This window comes from Lethenteron reissneri, chromosome 43, assembly GCF_015708825.2.
Source record: "Lethenteron reissneri isolate LAM-NWPU_2019-01 chromosome 43, ASM1570882v1, whole genome shotgun sequence".
NCBI lineage: Eukaryota > Metazoa > Chordata > Hyperoartia > Petromyzontiformes > Petromyzontidae > Lethenteron > Lethenteron reissneri.
Window position 1 is genome coordinate 238,195 of NC_083821.1, and position 20,501 is coordinate 258,695.

Below are 20,501 nucleotides of genomic sequence, written 5' to 3' on the forward strand. Positions count from 1 at the left end.
AGGGCTTGTCTCTTGGATTTTTCCTCACTTGATACAGTAAATTTAGCTGTGACGGCCCCACCTGATGACGGAGACTTGTGTTGCCTCCGAAACGTCGTGATTTATTATTTTAGTTCTATTATTATTTCTATTATTTTTATTATAATTTTTTTTTACCTACGTGACTTTACCGAAAAAACCTAAGAGTATGCATGCATAATGTACGTTGATTACCATATGAATAACCCTACCGGCAATGTATTCCCATTGCAATTTATATGCATTAACTAATTCCCCTCTTCGCACGTGAAGGTCTCATAAGTGACATTATCATCTTGACTTAAAGCTTTTGTGACTGCAGGAATTCATATTCTTTGGTTCTTTCGGTAAAGTCACGATGATAGGTTCAAAGAGGCGAACCCCCTTTTCCTGATGACGACCGCTTGTGTTGCGATCAAAACGTCGTAGTTTTTTTTCTTTGAACCTATCTACGTGACTTTACCGAAGGATCCAAAGAATATGACATTATCATATTTATCCTTCTAATTAAGGAACTTAACAGGAAGTTTTGTCCACAAATCTGACTGTCCGCCTAATGGCGAAACGTCGTACTCGGATTGTAAATATTGTGGATTTTCTCTCCCAACACACCGCTGTGCTGTTCTAGTAACGAATTGGCACGTTCTGTTTACGTGACAAACCTTACCAAATGGCTGTGTCGGGTGGTGGCGGGTCTAACGACACATTTATATCTAACCCAAAAACACCTCTTATGGATGGTACTGGTCGCGAACGCCGACCACGCGTTAAACAGAGTGAGAGTGGAAGCGATGGGGGAGGGAGGAGGAGGGGTGGCGGGGAGGGGGTGATGCGCGCGTGCGAGCACCGCCGAGCTTGGCCATGTCGAGCGCCACCGCCACGGCGCGCTCCACGCCGTGGTCCACCAAGCCGCGCGTCTCCCGCAGCGCGGCGGACGCGCTCTCGGACATTCGCTGCGCCGCGGTGGCGCGTCGAGGGGCCATGGCGGAGGAGCGTCTCTTCCTCCTCCGACTGACGCTGCTGCTCTTGCGCCTGCGATTGATTGATGCAATAAGATTTGAAGCTTTCGTGACTGCAAGGATTCATACTCTTAGGTTTTTTCGGTAAAGTCACGGTAAAATGGTTAAAAAATTACCTCTTTTCTCACACCCAAACTGTATTCACAGATGGTTGGAGGTCAAACAGTGTTAAGATAACAAAAGGGGTTCCACAGGGTTCCATTCTCGGCCCCTCTTGTTCTCTCTTTATGTAAATGACTTGGGCACTGAACTGGATTATTCCAGGGTAAATCTCTTTGCAGATGACACGGTACTGATTACTGCTGGCCGCTCTCCGGATGACGTGATTGCTAAGCTCCAGAGTGATTTCAACAAACTACAACATCAGCTAGTTGCTCTTAAACTAGTCCTAAATCCTGCCAAAACCAAGGTGCTATGCTTCTCACCAGGACTAAAGCGGGAAGTTATTTTCCCCCAATTACATTCCTTAAATAATGATCAAATAGAGCAAGTCAAGATCTATAAGTATCTTGGGGTCATCCTGGATTCAAAACTGAATTTTGAAGGTCACATTGATTATATTGGGAAAAAGGCAAAAATTAAAATTGGTTTTCTATATCAACACAAGCACTGCTTCCCCCCTATGTTCCGTTTGGATTTGATAAAAGCTACCATACTGCCTCTACTTGATTACTGTGACATCGTGTATAAATCAGCCCCAAGTACTGTACTGAAGAAGCTTGACTCAATGTATCACTCGGCCTTAAGATTTGCATTGAACTGCCCATATAGGACTCACCACTGTGATCTCACATTGGGTCAAACTTAACATCTCTGAATGTTCGATGGCTTGTGCACCAGATCTTATTTATTCATGATGTACTTACAAAAACATCCGCAGATTACCTGCTGGATCTCCTCTCTGTTTCAAAGAACAAATTTGACCTAAGGTCTACACTCATTTACCAGCTTCACATTCCCTATTGCCGTACAAATACTGGAGGAAGGGCCTTTGCTATTGATTCCCCCAGGGTCTGGAATGCTGTTGCAAATAAATTGAAACTTGAGTCACTACCTATGAGATCTTCACTCAAAACTGCTCTAGAGGAGTTGTACACCCCTAGCTGCCAGTGCTATTCAGTGGTCTAAAATAAAATGTTTCGCTCCGGATGATCGCTACAAAGTACGACCTGTGTTTTGATTTAGTGTGCTGATCTTAAAGGTGCATTGAAAAATTATAATACTCCGATCGATGCTCCTGCTGTTGTGGAGTGACTCATGCAGCCAGCTATGGCTGCAGGGCTTTGGTAGTACATGTTGTTTATGCCATTTATTGTAAAAATTCCGTCACAGTTCCTATGATCACTGTTTCATTGCTTTCATGGCTTTATTTTGGTGATTTCGAAAAGTGTATTGGTTTAGCCATGTTTGTTTGTTGTAGTACAGAGTTAGACTGATGGCCTTAATCTAAGTTGTCTTATGGTTGTTGTTGGTTGTTTGACTTGCATCCCACTGGGATTTTGCACACAGCGTTGGTGTACGGTGTTTTTTCTGCAATATTTTGCCGTCTATTCTTGGATTTTCTGTTTGCACTCAGTCACATATTCACTTTAAGATGTTTTTTGTTCATGTTTTTGTTTGTTGCGGTTGCACCCGATTCAAGAGCCGAATGGCTCACAGGGCTATACCTAATACATGAACTTGAAGGGGAAATAATTAAATAAATAATAGAAATAATAATAGAAATAAAATAATAAATCACGACGTTTCGGAGGCAACACAAGTCTCCGTCATCAGGTGGAGCCGTCACGGCTAGATTTACTGTCTCAAGTGAGGAAAAAAATCCAAGAGACAAGCTCTTATATACTAGTTAAGGGGGAGGGCCTTATCTGAATGTGGACTTTACCGATAAAACCTAAGAGTATAATGCAATAAGAGGCCATTTTACACTTCTTGTACCATGTGCGCGTTTAAAACAAATTGTTTGAGTAAGATTGCAATGCAATTTTGTATTGCGATGTTGAGAAATGTTGCAAAGTTCTATCGTAATGAATGCAAATTGCTCCAGGATATTATGAATGGTGCACAGGGCTTCGTCGCTGCAGTGGAAATGAATACAAGTCAATGTTGTCGTCAGTCTTGTCGTGTACAGGAGTTATGTTATACGTGGAAAGTTTTAGTACCGTTATGGATGTTGTGCAAGTGAATCGATTCTAAAGATAGTCTTGCAATTCCGTGATAGAATTAAAGGTGTCGTACACAAAAGACACTCAACACATTCGTCAATAACACTGGCCATGAAACGGGAAAATATATATTACAGGCGACGTTTCGGACAATGCCCCTCTTTGAGGAATAGCGCATATCCAGGACCATGGCCAGACGCGTCGCGTGTTACATGTTCCCGCCGCCGCCGCACGTGGCAGTGTCACTGAGGAACACATAAAAAACTGCTGGAACGAAGACGAAGCCGAGAGCGGCGCCACTTGCCCGAGTGGTGAAGCAGCCGAGGCGGCCGCGGGTTTCCCGCCACGAATCGTCGCCTGCAGTCGCCTGCCGCGTTGATGACCTCACATCCGGTATGGCGCGGGAGGGGCGGGGCAATAGAAGCCACGCCCATCACGATTGCCACGCCTTTACAGGCCTAGACCAATCAGCGTGTCGCACAACTGAGCTACGCCCAGTAGCCGGGTCTCGTCCAATCAGTGACTCGCGGCTCGTTAGCCCCGCCTATCGCGAGCTCCTCCCACTATAAAGGCCAGCCTCGCGGGCTGCCCCCTCGCTTTCGGCGCGGAATCTGCGCTGCGTGGCGCGCCGGAACGCTCCGCGTGTTTGATGGTTGCAGGAGTTGTGTCGCCTGTTAGTGTTGCTTATGTTTGTGCCACTGTTGTGGTCGTTGTCACCGCCGCAATGGAGAACCGTGACAGGAGGGTGCGACTCGTGGTGAAGCTGCAGGTAGTGCTACCCCTTTTCACCTAAACACCTGCCGAGCTCAGCAGACTTGAGCCTGGATCGCGTCTGCGATGGTGCTACGAGCTCGGCTGAGATGGGACAGGGCGTGGGCGCGAGGGCTACGCGCCTGGCAGCAGCAGAGTGCACTGCGGGAAAAAAACCTATCGTACTGTACACCAAACACGCACTTACCAGCGTGGTGAAGTATGGTCACATGACTCCCTGCTCTCCCAACAACCGCCACGTGGGTGTATGGGGGACATCTGTGTAAGGCTATGGACATGTTTTCCTCTCTTTATGCGGGCTCCGTTTGCCCCATTTCGCGGCTAACATTTATAACAAAAACAAATTCGCTATATGCGGTTTGAATTCACTCGCGCAGCCGCCGGACGTGGGGACAGCGCTCTGTGTGCACTGTACGCGCCCCGAGCGGGCAGCTGGAGCGGTGCATTGTGGGTTGGGTGACTGTACGCGTCGTCTCGTGCTGCTGCTGCCCCCCCCCCCCCGGGTCCCCTCGCTTTATGCGGGTTCCGCTCGTGCGATTTGTTTGTACATGCGGCGAACATTTTCTTGTACCCAACATGTGATTTATGCGGTTTGAATTCACTTCGCGGGAGTGAGACGAGACCTCTGCTGCTGCTGTGTGTGTGGGTGGGTGGCGGTGTGCGGCAGGCAGCGGTGTGTGGGTGGCGGTGTGGGTGGCGGTGTGTGTGGGTGGCGGTGTGCGGCAGGCAGCGGTGTGTGGGTGGCGGTGTGGGTGGCGGTGTGTGGGTGGGTGGCGGTGTGTGTGGGTGGCGGTGTGCGGCAGGCAGCGGTGTGTGGGTGGCGGTGTGGGTGGCGGTGTGTGGGTGGGTGGCGGTGTGTGTGCGGCGGTGTGGCTGGCGGTGTGTGGGTGGGTGGCGGTGTGTGTGCGGCGGTGTGGGTGGCGGTGTGCGGCAGGCAGCGGTCTCCTGCCGCCTCGATCTGTGCGCCATTTTCTTGCAACGCAACTACCGCATAAAGCGAGGGGGAAACTGCACTCTCGTAGTGATTGCGCACACTTATCTATGCCAGTGTCGGTCTTGTTATGGCTGCTAAACGGCCTACGAGCTCTCTGCCTGGAGCAGCAATGAAGCGGAAAAGGACCGCGTTGACGCTTGAAGTGAAGTTGGAGATTTTGCGGCGCGCGGAGGCCGGCGAGGGACCGGCCGCGCTCGGTCGTGCGTTCAGCCTGGGCGAGTCGACCATACGCGCCATCAATAAGAATTCCGCCAAAATCAGGAGCTCTGTGATGCATTCTACACCGCTGTCTGCCAAGAAGACGACCAGAGTAAGAAATCCATTGTTGGAGAAGATGGAGAAGATGTTGGTGGTGTGGGTGGAAGACCAGTACCAGAAGAAAATTCACATTTCCTCTTCCGCGACGCGCGCCAAGGCCATGCAGCTGTACGAGCGCCTGCAGCACGAGCAGGAAGGTGGCTCGCAAGAGTCGTTCTTGGCGAGTAAGGGCTGGTTCGACAAGTTTATTAATCGGCAAAATTTGCACAGTATCAAAGTCACCGGGGAATCTGCAAGTGCAGATCGTGAAGCTGCTGCGAAGTTTCCCGAGGAGCTGCACGCCATCGCGGCTGCTGGAGGCTACAGTCCAAAGCAAGTGTTTAATGCCAACGAAACCGGGCTTTTCTGGAAACGCATGCCACCTCGGACCTACTTACACAAAGAAGATGAGGGTACACCCGGTTTAAAATCCTCAAAGGACAGGCTGACTCTCCTGTTATGCGGCAATGCTGCGGGAGATTTCAAGTGCAAGCCGCTGCTGGTCAATCGCTCCCTCAACCCGCGTGCATTGAAAGGGCTGAGCAGAAACACGTTGCCGGTACACTGGACTGCAAACAAGATGGCATGGATGACGGGACAAATTCTGGAGGACTGGTTCACTCAACACTTTTTGGTGGAGACGGAGCGGTATTGCAGGAAGGAGAATCTTGCTTTTAAAGTGTTGCTCATCCTTGACGATGCGCCGGGTTACCCGAAACACCTGGCAAGCATCAACCCCAATGTGAGGGTCTTGTTACTTCCCCCCAACACGGCGTCGCTGCTCCAGCCTCTGGATCAGGGGGGGGTTGTATGCACGTTTAAGGCCTACTACTTGAGGCGGACCATCTCCCAACTGCTCGAGGGTACTGACGGGCCCGACAAGCCTACAGTTCGTGACTGCTGGAAGGCTTACAATATTAGGGATGCCATAAACAATATTAAATCATCATGGGATGAAGTGAAGCAATCTACCATGAATTGTGCTTGGAATGCCATTTGGAAAGAGTGTGTGATTTACTTCAAGGGCTTCCCCGAAATGTCAAGAGCTGTGCAAGATGTTGTCGACCTTGGACGGGAGTTAGGAGGGGAAGGCTTCGCTGACATGCGGGAAGAAGATGTCTTGGAACTCCTCGATTCCTACAATGAGGAATTGACTGTTGATGACTTGATGTCAATGGCAGCGGCTGATGAAGAAGAGGAGCAAGAGGTGGTCCTCAATGTCAAGGACATGACTTCGAAGAGGTTGACATACTTTTTATCTCAGGCTGATGCTCTTGCTCAAACTGCCATGGATATGGACCCTAGCCTAGAGAGGAGCCTACAGTTCAAACGTGCTTTGAACTCTATAATTGCTCCATACAAGGAGGTGTATGCACAGAAACAGCGAGCCAAGCAGTGCACCATGTTTCAGTTCTTAAGGCTACGCTTTGCCACCCCTTCCACCTCTGCCATCGATCCTGCTGGCCCTTCCACCTCTGCCATCGATACTGCACCAACCTGCAGCACCTCCACCGCCTCTCCATTGCTGCTGGCTGGTGATGACGGCCTCATTCATGTGAATTCGCCGCTGGATATCACCCTGCCTGTGGATGTCGAGTCTGACCCAGACGACCCTGGCACCATCTAGACTACCAAGCACGCCCACCACCACTTGTGCTTGCATATTTACTTGTGTTGGTGAGTACACTAGCGTCTCACTCTCAATCTGTATACTCGAGTGAGCATTCGAATTGTTTTCAATTGTATTTATTTTTCTAACTGTAATGTATTGTGCTCTCTTGGGTGTTTATTGTTTGCATTTCCTGCTTAACATTTATCGAGTGGTAAAAGTGCGCATTGGTAGGGTTGCATTAGAGGTTGTGGAACATGTCTAAATGTAGCTTCGTTTTACGCTTTTTGCATCTTGTTTTGGAATGCATCTACCGCATAAAGCGAAGGGAAACCTATATCTCTTGAGACTGGGTCTCGGTAAAAGTCGAGTAGACTGAGTATTTGTTCTCCTGCCCCAATGTCCCCCAGGCTGCTGCCCGGGGTTTCTTGCTGCGGGCGCGCCTGCGTGCACTACGAGGGGACTATGAGCGCGTGGTGAGCGAGGTGCAAGGCGGCCTGGCTGGGCTCAGCTGGGTCGAGGGCCTCGTGGCCCGGCCCCAGTTCCGTAGTGGAGACGCAGATCCAGCAGCGCCACACGCGGTCAGACTCTCTCATCAACCCATGTACACATGCGCACACACTTTCCCAGTTACTCATTCAACAAGTTTCCCACCAAGCCATTCGTTCGTGCACCGTTATCCATTCACTCCACTCGGTAACTTAGTAACCCGCACGGTGACTTGCCCGACTCATTGCCACATGCATTCCCTCGCTCGCCCGCTCATCCACTTGCCCACACATCTGTCTACTCGTTTGCTCGCAACGCACGTGTCATCACCGATCGGTGTTGCCCCTGACTCGTGCAGCCTGGAGATGTCCCGGAGCGTGACGCCACCCGGCTCCCGAGAGGTCACAAAGTGGAGAATGCAGACCTGGAGCTTGGGGAGGGAGCCCAGGGGATGGAGCCCCAAGCCCAAGGAAGCCCCCTGCTCACGCCGAGGGGCCCCGAGGAGGAGCCTCCGGGCACGGGGGATCCAGGTCGGCCAGGAATGGAAAGTCTTAAGGCTAAACCTGACTTTTGGCTGGTAACACATTACACAGCAGTCACTGCAAGAGTGGCCATGCAGTGATATAATTTACTGAACTCTATGAATGTTATTGCCAGTTTGCCCCCTTTAGCAGCTCAAACGTGTGGCCAAGATGCTTTGATGGGTATTTATCTTTGAAAGGCCACCGCTTGAGTGGCAGGCTGTACCAAATGAAGTCATGTGCTGCATCTGGGCTGTGGTCCATAAGTTCACCGAGTTGCGTGTTTCTTGAGCCATGAGGTGATGGTGATGACGGCGGGACATGGGCTCAGGGCAGCTAAGTGTGTCCATGTGATTTGGACAGCAGGTGCTGCCCCTGGGTCGGAAGGGCTCCCTCTTCTCCAGAAACCTCCACCAGTGGAGGTCAACATGTTGGGGGAGCCCCCCTCACTGGAGCCCACGTCCTTAGAGAATCTGCAAGAACTTCGATCCAGCTTGGCCATGGAGCTACTCTGGTTGCAGCAAGCAATCGCCAGCCGCAAGAACGTGAGTCGTGTGGTCTCATTCCTACCTGGCCATTCTAACCCCACACGCGATCTCACGTCGCAATCAATCTCTACAAACCCCAGACTCTCGCTCCACGTTACCGCTTGTCACCACACCTCTCATTTCTCCACAACCTTTTGCCAGCACACAACTCCAAACTCATCTAACCCTGTGCCACCCTTGTAGTACCTGACCTTGCGGGGTCACGTGGCACGGCCCAGGTGATTCGTGTGGATCCTCTTGCAGAAGTTGCCCTTCACACCACCACGCCTCGTCCTCTACAGTGGAACTTGTCATGTCGGATGTGGTGGGAGGCACTGCAGCAAAATCCCCACCGTGGTGAAGTATGGTGGAATAACCCTCATTACCAACAGGGCACGAGAAGGCTATTATCTAGGTTGAAAAAAGTACTAAATTATTATTTTTGTCAATTTGTTGTAAATACGTGTTTACATGCAACACTTGTTTGAGCTGTCTTGGATCAAATAAAAACATGTGAGCTTTGTAAATGAACTGACTTTAGGAATGCTCTATTGATGGTGTTGGAATGACATCACTGCATTCTCAGGGGGTGACAGCCTACAAATGCTGTGGGTCTCCTTGCTGGGTTCCGTCGCAGTACAAGGGAAGCTGGAAATTACAAAACAGTTTTATTTCAAAATGACATTCAAGGTAGTTGGGCTAAACTGGGTAGCCCCACTTGGGAAAGTCACAGCGGGGCAGGGGTCATGAGGAGACAAACGAAGGACCACTTGTGTACATCACTAGAAGCGGAGGGATGGAGCGACCTACACCACTGCATTCAGAAGCAGTCATCCTCTGGCGTTGCTGTGCCTGGTGGTGGTGACAAGCGCCGGTGTTGAGCTATGGCTGGTGCCCCCACTCTCAAAACGTGTTCTTGATGCTGGAGGCGACCTGCGCCAAGATCTCGCCGGTTTTCTTGCGCCAGTGCAGGATGTCTTTCGATACTGCGCACCACAGCTCGCCGTGCCGTGGCTCTGCATTCTCGCACCGCTTGCGCACATCCTCCTGTTGCTCCTGCAATAGCGAGAGATGTAGAAATAACTTCAAGACAAACCACACTGTAGTAACCACAACCCGCACCATGTGGGCCCCATAGGAGACAGCATGCACGGTGTGAGCACCTGCACCCCTCACCTTGCTCCCGTGCTGCAGCTCAAACTTGTAGAAGACTGCCCAGGCATCACCCAGGTCGGGGTCGATCTTCACCGTCCGATGGAACCACTCGCGAGCTTTGGAGATCTTCCGCTCACTCCAGAACAGCCTAGGGCAGGGAGCGGCAGGTGGGGGTGTCTGTTATCCTCCACCTGTGGCCTCGAGCTCATTCACAGGTGTGCACTAGACAGCGTCACGGGTAGAGACGTTCCTTAGCCTCACAAACCGCACCACTACGACCTCTACCGCTACTGCCATTAACATCACTGCACCCTATCAAACCCCCTCATCACCAGCACCCCTACCACCATCGTCTGTCATTCCCATCGTCGGACCTTTAAAATCACTGCACCACCAGCACTCCAATCGCCAGTACCAACACTGTTCTTACTGCCATCATCACTTGCACCCCACACTCACCACACCGTCGCCACACTACTCACTTGGCGACTGCGAGCAGCACATGGGGGTCGTGCTCGCACTTCTTGAGGGCGTCCACGCTCTTTGTCTTGCGCTGTGGCCGTGCCTCCAGGAAAATCGCTTCAGCCCAGAGGATTCCTGATGGGGGACAAGGAGACATGAGATGGGAACACAGGGACTCGAGAGCACAGGCATAAGAACACAGATGGGGGGGACAGGTCTCTGTCACACATGGACAAGGAGCGATGAGGACACATTCACAGAGAGACACGGAGAGACACATGGGGACGTGGCCACAGGCAGCACCAGCCCCCCCCCCATGTGACACCCACCCGAGCTGGGGCACTCCTGCATGGCCTTGGCCATGAGTGTGCTGGCAATGTTCTTCAGTCCCGCGCGGTACTCGAGCCGGACAGACTCCAGCCTGGCACAGACATGGAAAGGGGGCATTATTACAGGGGTATGGTGAGAAAGACAGTTATAGGGCCACATAGGGTATGAGTTGAGTTAGAGGAGCATAGAGGGTAAGAGTATGACTAGGGTCACGGTGATATAAGTAGGGGTATGATTACATGGACAGGGAGGATATGGATTGAGGTCTGCAATGTGCATTGTTGTGGTGGGAAAGCCGTGGATAGCGATCGATGGTGCCAGAGGTCAGGGTTCAGCAGGCGCTTGAGCCAATAGGTGTCATACATTCTCACAAAAAACCCCTTGCATAGCCTTAACAGGGTGTTGGGGCAAGTGCGAGCAGCTATGAAGGCCGGCACCATGCTTGGCCACCTTTGTCTCCCCAGTGGTGATGTTTACACAACACACCAGGTACTCATTGGAGGCTGAGTCGACTTAGGGGAGGCCCAGGACTAATTCAGATAATCGTCACTGGTGTTGGCCGTGAGCAGGATTCAAACTCGGGTAGCCCGGTTCGTAGTGGATCGTGTTAACAGCTGCACTACTGCTCCCCAAAGTGTCACAGTATCACACAGAGATTTTCACACAGGTGTCAGCGTACCACAGCTCGGGATTCTGTGGGTTCTTGAGCCGTGCCTTCTCCAGGATGGCGCGCGCTCGCGTCAGCTGCCCCACGTGCTCCTCCAGCCGCGACAGCAGCAGCCACAGCGCTACCGAGTGGGGGCACTTCTTGAGCTGCGTGGACAGGGGCGACATGCGCGCTCAACTAGCTCCCCGGGCGCACTGTGGGTGCATGCACAGCTGTCTGTGTTTCCGTGTCCATGTTTAAGTGCCTGTGATCGTATGTGTCATTGTGCATGCAAGGTTGTGTGTCTGCTCATGTGAGTGCATATGCTTGTGCGAATAGGTGTGTCCTTGTGTGTGCATCTGTGTGCCTATGCAACCACGTGTGTGTGTGTGCCTGTACACACCCCCTGGCTGTAGGCATCGCGAGCCTTGTCGTTGAGCTGCAGCTGCTCCTCAATCTGCCCCTTCATCATCCACAGCTTGGGGAAATCCTCATAGTGGCGCAACGCCTCCTCAGACAGCTCCTTCGCTCGTGGGATCTCGCCCAGAACCCACTCCAGCTTCACCGATTTCATGAACACCTAAACGTCCGTGATGTCACACAGCGTCGCACCACAAAAGAAAGTGTCACATAGCACAACGTTGAGTGTTACACAGGCGAGTATAACATGGTGCCCAGCATACAACACAGTGTCACACAAGGTCAAGAGGTCCATACAGTCAATGCTGCCGATACTGAGATGCTATGACCCCTGTGTTATAGGCTGGAGTCAGGCTAGCGTTGGACCGGTGTTGGACGAGCTGGGATCGGGTCAGGCCAGGGTGGGGTTTGTGGGGGCGAGTTGGTTAGGAGCGTACCCGGGCAGTAGGAGCGCTACTCCGAGCCTTGGCGAGCAGTCGTCGCGCTCGCTCATCCTCATTGTTCTCAGACTCAAGCTTCACGGCAGCCAGCCAGATCTCCTCACTGTTGGGGTTTGCCTGAGGGACAACCGCAAATCACCGATTAACCACCGCTCAGACACGCAGCCATCGGCGAGTGCTCAGCCGCCACACGCTGTGAGCGTGTGTTTGCGAGCGATGTTGGCTTTGTGGTCGGGTGCACTGGGTGAGCACCTGGAAGGCAAGCGCCAGGATGCTGCGGGCTGCGGGGACGTCTCCGGCCATCCACTTGGATTTGGCGCCCATGAGCCATAGGACCTCGGCCTTGGGGCAGTGAGCGACGGCGCGCTGCAGTAGGGCCTCCAGAGACTCCCTGCACAGCCAGGCCGCCACGGGGTCACGGGGCAGGAGGAGAGGTACGGGTTAGCTTGAAGTATGATGTGCTGGCCACTGTCGTTTTACGCTTCAGGTACAGCAAGTGATGGCGTGAGTTACCGTTTTGGTTATTCAGCCTAGAGTTGCGACGGGATAACGAGATGGTTACGGTCATGATCGGGATATAGTTATGGTTTGGGGTTCAGACTGGAGTTCGTGTTAAGACTGTAGAGAGGGTCGGTATTGAGGCTCTCGGGCTAGAGGTTGGAGTTAGTGTTCAAGTTTGAGTAATATGAAGGGGCAGTGTTGTCACACTCGGGATATATTTTGGGGTCCGGGCGTTGACCGTGGGCGACCCTCTGCTCCCTCACCGGGTGCCGTGGTTCTTCTCGAAGTAGGCGGCTCGCAGCCACACACTTTTCTTGCTGGGGAACACCTGCAGCGCGAACGCGTAGATGGCCCGTGCGCACTCACACGCCCCGTGTGACACACACTAAGGGGCACGCGCACACAGTGGCATGCTGGTCAGAGGTGTGCACGTGTGTGCACGGTGTGTGGTGTGAAGTGTGCACGGCAAATGTGGTATGTTCAGTGAGTGGTGTATGCCGTTTGTACAGTGCATACGATGTGTGCGGAGTGTGGCGAGTGCGGTGTGTGTCCTGCGGTTCTCACGCTGTCCGCATCCTCCATCCACGTGTGTTTGCGATCCTCCTCCTCCACTCCAATGCCGATGACGGCTCGGATCACCGCTTGGCACGTGGTCACGCTGCCGGCCTTATCGCACTCCTCCGCATCCTGCATCGCCATATGCCGCCGGCACGTACACGAGCAGCCGCAGTTAAACACGCACACAAGGCACAACAGCCCGACTACAGCTCACTCACCGACTCGCTAGGCAAACCCCAAACACCCTCTTGATGACTCGCACCCCAGGTATGATCCCATGTTCCCTCTATTCCCACCCAGTGACGTAGCTATCCGGTGCGCAGACGGTGCAACTGCACCAGGTGCCACGGGCTGGAGGAGCAGAGGCACCAGGCTACAAGGAGACAATTGGCAGCACCGGCTTGAGGCAATGCAGGCGACGTAGGCATTTGCACATGGATGTGGCAGATTGTTGGAACTCAGGAGGGGTAGCGCCAATGTCACATCATCCAGTCAGGCGGTTGCGATTTCTGAGTGGGCATCACTTGAACGTGGCAGGACGCCTCGACCAACACCATGGAGATGGGCGGAGAGAGGGGAAAGCCTCGCTTCATTGTTTGCACCGGGCCCATGCCAACCACACTGTGCTACCGAGCTCACCCTGACTCCCACCACCATCCTAAGACCCAGGCCCGGCATCCTTTCACGAGCCTCTCCCTCACCTGGATCCAGTGCTCGCGATTTATCTCGACACCATTGGCACGCAGCGAGGTGATTGCGCGGTCCACAATCTTCTCCACCATGGCCGTGTTGCCGTTGGCCTCCTCCAGCTTGGCGGCCGTAATCCAGATGTGCCGGTCGGTGGGGATGTTCTCGCGAGCCTTGTTCAGCACCTTACGTGCGTTCTCGTACGACTCGAGCCGCGCCAGCGCTAGCCACAGCTGCGCACGCGCCCGCACACACAGACACTCGTCAGTACGATTCATAGAAGCTCGATGGCTGTGTTTATTTCATCCGGGTCATCCAAACCCTCCTGTTTCCCCAGAAAATCAAGAGTTGACTCGAAAATGTTTTTATGCACATCAGTTTGTGGGGACGTCCATCTCTACAATCAAGCGTATTATGCTGAATGTGGTCATTGTTCTTGTGAATTAGAAGCTTAAGATTGAACAAGTAAAATAAGAAACAGTAACGTGTGGTAGTAGGTGTAGTTGCAGGCCCTCACCTCCACGCTGGTGGGGCAGCACTCGACGGCACGGCTCAGCAGGATTCGCGCATCGTCCGGCTCCTCGAGTTCCACAGCCGCCTTCCACAGCCGCACCGAGTTGGGCACCTGCTCTAGGGCTGCAGGAAAGGGAGAGACGCACGCGGGCGATTAATTGCAGCGCCCTGCGTTGGCGCGGTCGAGACCGCCTGGGGCGGCCAAGTGGCTCCACGGCTGTGTGGCGGAGGCGCCGCTTGCCTTTGCGCAGGACTCGCTTCTTGGCCTTGAGATCGGTCTCGAGGTCGGCGGCACGGATCCAAGTGCGCACCGACTGCGGAAGATGCCTCACGGCGTTGGCCACAACCGCCTTGGCCGAGTCGCCGGGCTGCAGGCGCGCGGCCTCCAGCCACACGTCCTCGCTCTACGGGAGAAAAACCACAAACGCGAGCGCTCGCATGCAGGCATAACGGCACGCACACGCGGAAAAATTACGAGAGGCTTTGGCCAAACAGCAAAGTGAGGCAAAACAAGGGGATTCCACACAGAGGGTCCCTGAGACGGCAGTCACAGCAAAGGGTGGGATGGGGTTACGTGAAGATGTGAAGGCTTGGGCTGCATGGGGATTGAGCAGGGATTAATTTCAACCAGGTCTTGTCTGGGGTCGACGATCCAGTATTTCTATACCCAGCACACCGTATCCTGTATATGTCTTGCTACGACTGTGGCTACTACGAGTTACGCGCCACCTTCAGTCTAGCAGCGACTCGGACAACATTCACCAAGAAAGGGAGTCATGAGGGATGGGGGGAACTCACCTTAGGACACATCTCGGTGGCCTTCATGATGATGTTGCGGGCCACCTGCACCTTGCCCGTGACCTCCTCGAGTCGCGCCGAGGCGATCCACGCGGGCGGGTGGTGGGGGTTTGTCTCACGCACCGACTTGAGCAGCAGGCGTGCCTTTTTGATGTCACTGGGATAGAGTGCGCAGAACGGGTGTGGGTGAGACCTCAGCACCGCAAACACAACTACACAACCACCTCCTCTCCTTCTCATCCCTTGGCCTTTTAGTCTATTGGGGCCAGACAGTTTCCTTCCCACACAACGTCTCTCTCCATATCTCTTTGTCTGTCACTGCTTCGGATCCCGTCCAGTGTTTGGTGTCTGATGTCCACTCACACCGTGGTCTTCCTCCCTCGAGTGCTTCCTCCATCACCGTCCTATGTAGTAACCATCCATCCCAGCCAAGTGTCCAAAATAGTGCAGCTTCCTGAATGTGACCGATCTTGGTAGCCTCAATTGTGTCTGTGTTCATTAGAGGCAGGACTTCATTGTTCGTTGCATACAATGTAAAATGTGTTTAGAGAATTCTCTGGGAAGCTTTCACAATCACTGCACAGCCCCAACCACGCAACCGCCGCTCAACTAAAAACCAAACAACCACGTGCGCACACTCACTTGATGTCGCCCCCGTAGGTAGGGATCATGGAGTTGAGATCGGTGAGGTAACCCTTGGGGTCCACTACCGTCTGTCCACTCACAGAGTCTGACACCTGCGGGAGCATACACACAATCAGCGCCATCCGCCCCCCCAAATAATTAATCGCTCGCCACCGCGGCGGTAAAGAAGTGTCGTGTGGCGGTGGAGGGTACCTGGCTGAGACGCATGTCCATGAGCGTGTTTCTGGCCTGGCCGATCTTGCGCATGTCCAGCTCCCCGGCTCCTGGGGTCATTAGGCCGCTGGGGGTCATGGATCCGGGGTAGGATGTGTTGAGGCCTCCACCAGGCAGCAGCTGCACAAGGCATACGCACACACACGTGTACATACACCCACGTTCAAACGCATGCACATGAACACAAGTGTATCCACAAGCACGCACTCGCATACATCCACACACATGCGTACACTGTGTAAACCTTCCATGTGTGGCAGAAACAGGCCCGTGAGTGTGTGAGTGCATGTGTGCATGCGTACCAGCTGACGTGGGTCCACGCTGTTGTGCTGATCAGACGCGTTCTGCATGTGTTTGGAGAGGAAACTGTCGGGCACGGGCGTGAGTTTGTCGTGCCGCGGGTTGCGCTGCCGCTTGTTCCGAGCGTCGCCAACCTCCGGTATGCTCAGCCACTCGTCCTCGGACACCTCCGCCAGTTTGCGCTGTGGTGCGCGCACACAGCAATCAACACAACCCAGTGACGAAATGTACGTGGTTCCTAGGGCATGCGATGATTCACTTCCTTCATGCTCAAGATTCGATAAAGTGTCACGATTCAGTTCTAAAATTGGTTCTTCTTTGTTTTGCTTGTACTGTTTTGTCTGTATCGTAAGATCTCTATCATTAGACCTCCTTTGCCAGTACCAAAATATAATAGGGTTTTTCCCCTTTTTTCTGAAACCTTGGTCTAGCACCAATTGAGATGAGGCTCAAAAGAAAGCCGTCTCTGGTGTGGACCAATCAGTTTCAAGGACAATGCATATATTATCAGAGTATTTTTTTTGCATTTTGAGCACAAATATTGTGGTTAATGTAGACATGATTCCTCATAAAAAGGTTTCAGTTTTGTTGCCAGAAAAAAGGGGAAAAACCATATTCTTATCGTAAGATCTCATTTGTAATTTGTCTGTGCTGCCTATCCTGTTTCTCCTGTTTGTCTTGTCCATATGGTGTGTTATCTATATGCCATCTCATTTGTTTCTGACCCATTAGTTCCATCAGCTTACTATAACCTTCTCTCTCTTGTTCTCACACAAACATAACCCAACATGTTTCAGGGCAACAGCAGTGGCGAGGACGAACCTTTAGATCAGAGAACTGCTGCTGGATCTTGGGTCGCTCCATACGGTATTTTTCAATCTCCTCCCGCTCTCGCTGCTCTCTGTAACACAGCGCTCAGCCCTTACAGTTTGCAGCCTCAACAACAACAACAACCGCCATTCGCCACTAAGTGGCGGTGACGTCACCACGACGCTTGTGCCAGGCTATGTGCACCTTGAGGCCACGTGAAGTGTCGAACGCCCGCTGGCAGGAGGTCACGGGACAGACCCAGATGCCACAGGTCGACTGATTTGAGACGACTGGCTGATGTACCACCTGTGCCCCCTACTGTGCACACTTGCTGTGCTTTAGCCACCTGGCGCTCCCGCTCGTTGTTGTGAGCGTGGCTCCTCCGCTCTCCGTTGTTGTACCCTGCCGGGTACGGGTAGCCGTTTGCGACCCTGGTGCAGCCGGGTACGGGTAAGGAATAAAAACCCGTTTGCGACCTCTGCCGTAACATAACATGGTTGAGCAATAGGGAGCCATCCCTTGACCACATCCGGGCATCGATCAGCCTCCCATTATATCATCTATTGAAGGCTTCACGAACTACGTGGTCGAAATAGATGTTAAATAATGTGGGAGCCAGAGGACATCCCTGTCGCACCCCAAGGTGTACAGGGAATGGCTCCGACTCCCGGCCACGTAGTTTTATCCAGGCCCGCTCACCATCATGAAGGTCCTTAATGATCGTGAGCAGAGGGTCAGAGACTCCGAAAGCACGAAGAACTACCCAGAGCCCAGGGCTACTGATCTTATCATAGGCCTTGACCAGATCAATAAAGCAGAGATGTAGGTCTTGTTGGAATTCCCTACACCTCTGCTGTAACAGACGGACAGAAAACTCACACACCAACACCTACAATGACCAAGTCAGTTACATAAGAAATAAACAATGAAACACTAGTGCTATACAGTAATCCCTCGCCACTTCGCGGTTCAAGTTTTGCGGCCTCAGTGCATCGCGGATTTTTCAAAAATATTCATCGAAAAATAAAAATTCAAAAATACCGCCATATCGGCAGCCGTATTGCGGAAAGCAGCGTTGTTTCATCGTGATGCGCGAGAGAAACGGTTTCCCAGGATGCCAGACAAAGAGAGAACTCTCTCAGAGGCTTTGTACATACTGTACCCACGGGCACTCAGACAAGGCACGTGATTGGTTCCCGGAGCGAGATCGACGAATGAGAGCACGAGTGGATGTACAGTATCCAGTGAGCTGATTGGCTGCACATCATAATACGTATCGTATGAGAAAGAGAGTGAATGTATAATATTAAGGTTTTATAATTAAATAGATTTAAGTAAAATATATGTGAGTGAGTGAATGTATAATATTAAGGTTTTATTATTAAATAGATTTAAGTAAAATATATATATATATATAAAGTATAAATATACATATTTTAAACATTCTGGTACCCACACACACATATACGGAAATTCCTAGGGGGGCCAATCCTACTTCGCGGATTTTCACCTATCGCGAGGGGTTCCGGTCCCCATTAACCGCGATAAACGAGGGATCACTGTATATCCACCGTGCCATCAACTCACCCAAAAACGTTTCGGAAAGCCCAAATGTAATGCATAACAGCTATTTATTACAACTTTAATAGCTGTTTATACTACTTCATAAATATATTGGCAGGAAATGAAACACGTAAAAAAATGTAAACATGCAATGATAATAAAATAAAAAATTACGTTTCGGACAATGTGATGACCATGGACTTCGTATGATACATTGTAGCATTGCCAAACCATGACAACCCCGTGGGAGGCCTGGGGGCTCGGCTCTCCGGCACCACTCACCGGCGGTCCTTCCTCCGCTCGTCCAGGCGCTTGTCCACCATACAATAGATGGCATCTGCCTCCTCATCGTCCTTCTCGTAGGGACCGCTCGAGAATAGGCTCCCAGCGTAGCCGTTGAACTGCGGACGAGAAGCGCGGGTGAAACATGGGGGTGAGCGTGATGAGGCGAGGGTATGTGAGCATTGAGGTATGGTTGTGTAAGCGGCGAGGCACTGGTGGTGTGCCCAGTGTCACTCAGAAATATTATCATTCATCCACGGCACAGTGATCTAAGTTTGAGTCCCGACTAGGGCTAAAAGCAGTGGTGAATTATATCTAAACTGGTCCTGGGCATCTCCATCACTAACCCGCATCGAGTGGCATGAAGTATGTAAAAATTTCTCCATACCAAGCACAGTGTCATGCGGTCTTCATGCAGTAGTGGGTTGACAAAGGACTAAAATTATGGTGTGCATGTATGAAACAATATCAATGTAGGATTGCATCATTGCATGTGCTTATTTCTGAGTGTACAAAACAGCACTCGTAGTTTTCGGTTCTATTAGCTGACGAGCGCTACGCGTAGTGGGTCGATAGGTACATCCCAGTCGTGGTCACCGTGGCGCCAGAGCGGTCACCTCGTCATAGTTGGAGTCATTGAGGTCCTCCTCCTCGTCCTCCTGGCTCTTCTTCATCTGGTCACCGACCGTGCGTTTGCCGGGCGGCGCGTGCCGGTCGTCCACGGGGTCATTGGCATCGCGAGCCGGACCGATGTCAGACCGCGTCGTGAAGCCCGTGGCACTGGAGGTGGCGGGGAATTGAGAAAATATGGGGGCGGTCATCAAAACATCCACGGTACACTAGAGTAATTACTCATTAAAACACTAACCTGCACACCCACCTCACCCAGTCACATATCCACCCATGCATTGAACGAATCACACGCTCACCAATTCTCTCCAACTTTCACCCGATCACCATGCACAAATGCACCAATCACGGATTCACTCATTCACTGAGCAATCAACCACCCATGCACGAATTCACTCGCCCATCCACCCAACTTATATCTCGTCACTGACCCCTACCCAAACACTCCTACCTACGTATCTTCTACCCACTCAACCCACTCATCCGCTTGCAATCTTCCTACTCGCCCAAACCAACACACCCCAACCATAAACTCACCTCGGCTCATTCACACCATGCCTACTCACTCCAATCTAGCCCAGACACCCGTACCTCCGCAGTTAAAAACTCGATCTGCCCACATACCCACACTGCGACCACTCAACCCCTCCCCTCACACAAGATAAGTATTTTTACTTCACCAGGTAAGGCCTACTGAGATATATAGCTAGTTTTCCGAAGCGACCTGGCCACAAATAGCGCAACTTAGTTGCTTATCATGTGGAAATGTATTGCAGCCAAATACTCCAAACGCATGTTTCTAAATGTGGAGAGGAACCACCGGAGGACCCGGAGAAAATCCAAATAGACAGCAGCAGCAGCAGGCATCGTCAGGGTCGGGATCGAACCCACGACCTCCTGTAGACCAGGCGAGGTAGTTAACATCTCCTCGCCGCCCTACCCGATCCAGCCCCTCTCCCCAGCACCCCCTAACGCCTCACCCTCGACCCAGGCCGGGCACGTATCCCAGGGGCGCGGGCATGCCCAGGAAGTGCTTCTTCTTGCGGAGAGCGCCGCTCACGCCGCTTGCGGCCGCCATGATGCCTCCTCGTCCTCTTCCCAAAGTGCCCCGCGCCGCGTGACCCTTGACTCCGCCTCA

The 20,501-nt window shown here is 52.3% G+C and overlaps 2 protein-coding genes across 2 annotated transcripts; one reads left to right on the forward strand and one right to left on the reverse strand.

Moving 5' to 3' along the window:
* Window positions 1–879: 879 nt before the first annotated feature.
* IQCC (IQ motif containing C) lies at window positions 880–8,941 on the forward strand. The gene is made up of 6 exons (XM_061569312.1): window positions 880–1,086; window positions 3,774–3,971; window positions 7,284–7,454; window positions 7,721–7,892; window positions 8,247–8,428; window positions 8,615–8,941. Exons 1-6 carry the CDS (start codon window positions 880–882, stop codon window positions 8,651–8,653), a joined length of 969 nt encoding a protein of 322 aa, XP_061425296.1. The 3' UTR covers window positions 8,654–8,941.
* A 124-nt stretch (window positions 8,942–9,065) lies between these two features.
* PRPF6 (pre-mRNA processing factor 6) lies at window positions 9,066–20,501 on the reverse strand. The gene is made up of 21 exons (XM_061569446.1): window positions 20,344–20,501; window positions 19,351–19,513; window positions 18,734–18,852; window positions 16,901–16,979; window positions 16,081–16,260; window positions 15,758–15,898; window positions 15,563–15,657; window positions 14,921–15,077; window positions 14,364–14,526; window positions 14,127–14,245; window positions 13,624–13,842; window positions 12,929–13,051; window positions 12,628–12,749; window positions 12,116–12,254; window positions 11,861–11,980; window positions 11,407–11,583; window positions 11,037–11,170; window positions 10,357–10,448; window positions 10,048–10,162; window positions 9,587–9,713; window positions 9,066–9,466 (listed from the first exon to the last, which is right to left on the reverse strand). Exons 1-21 carry the CDS (start codon window positions 20,439–20,441, stop codon window positions 9,314–9,316), a joined length of 2,835 nt encoding a protein of 944 aa, XP_061425430.1. The 5' UTR covers window positions 20,442–20,501; the 3' UTR covers window positions 9,066–9,313.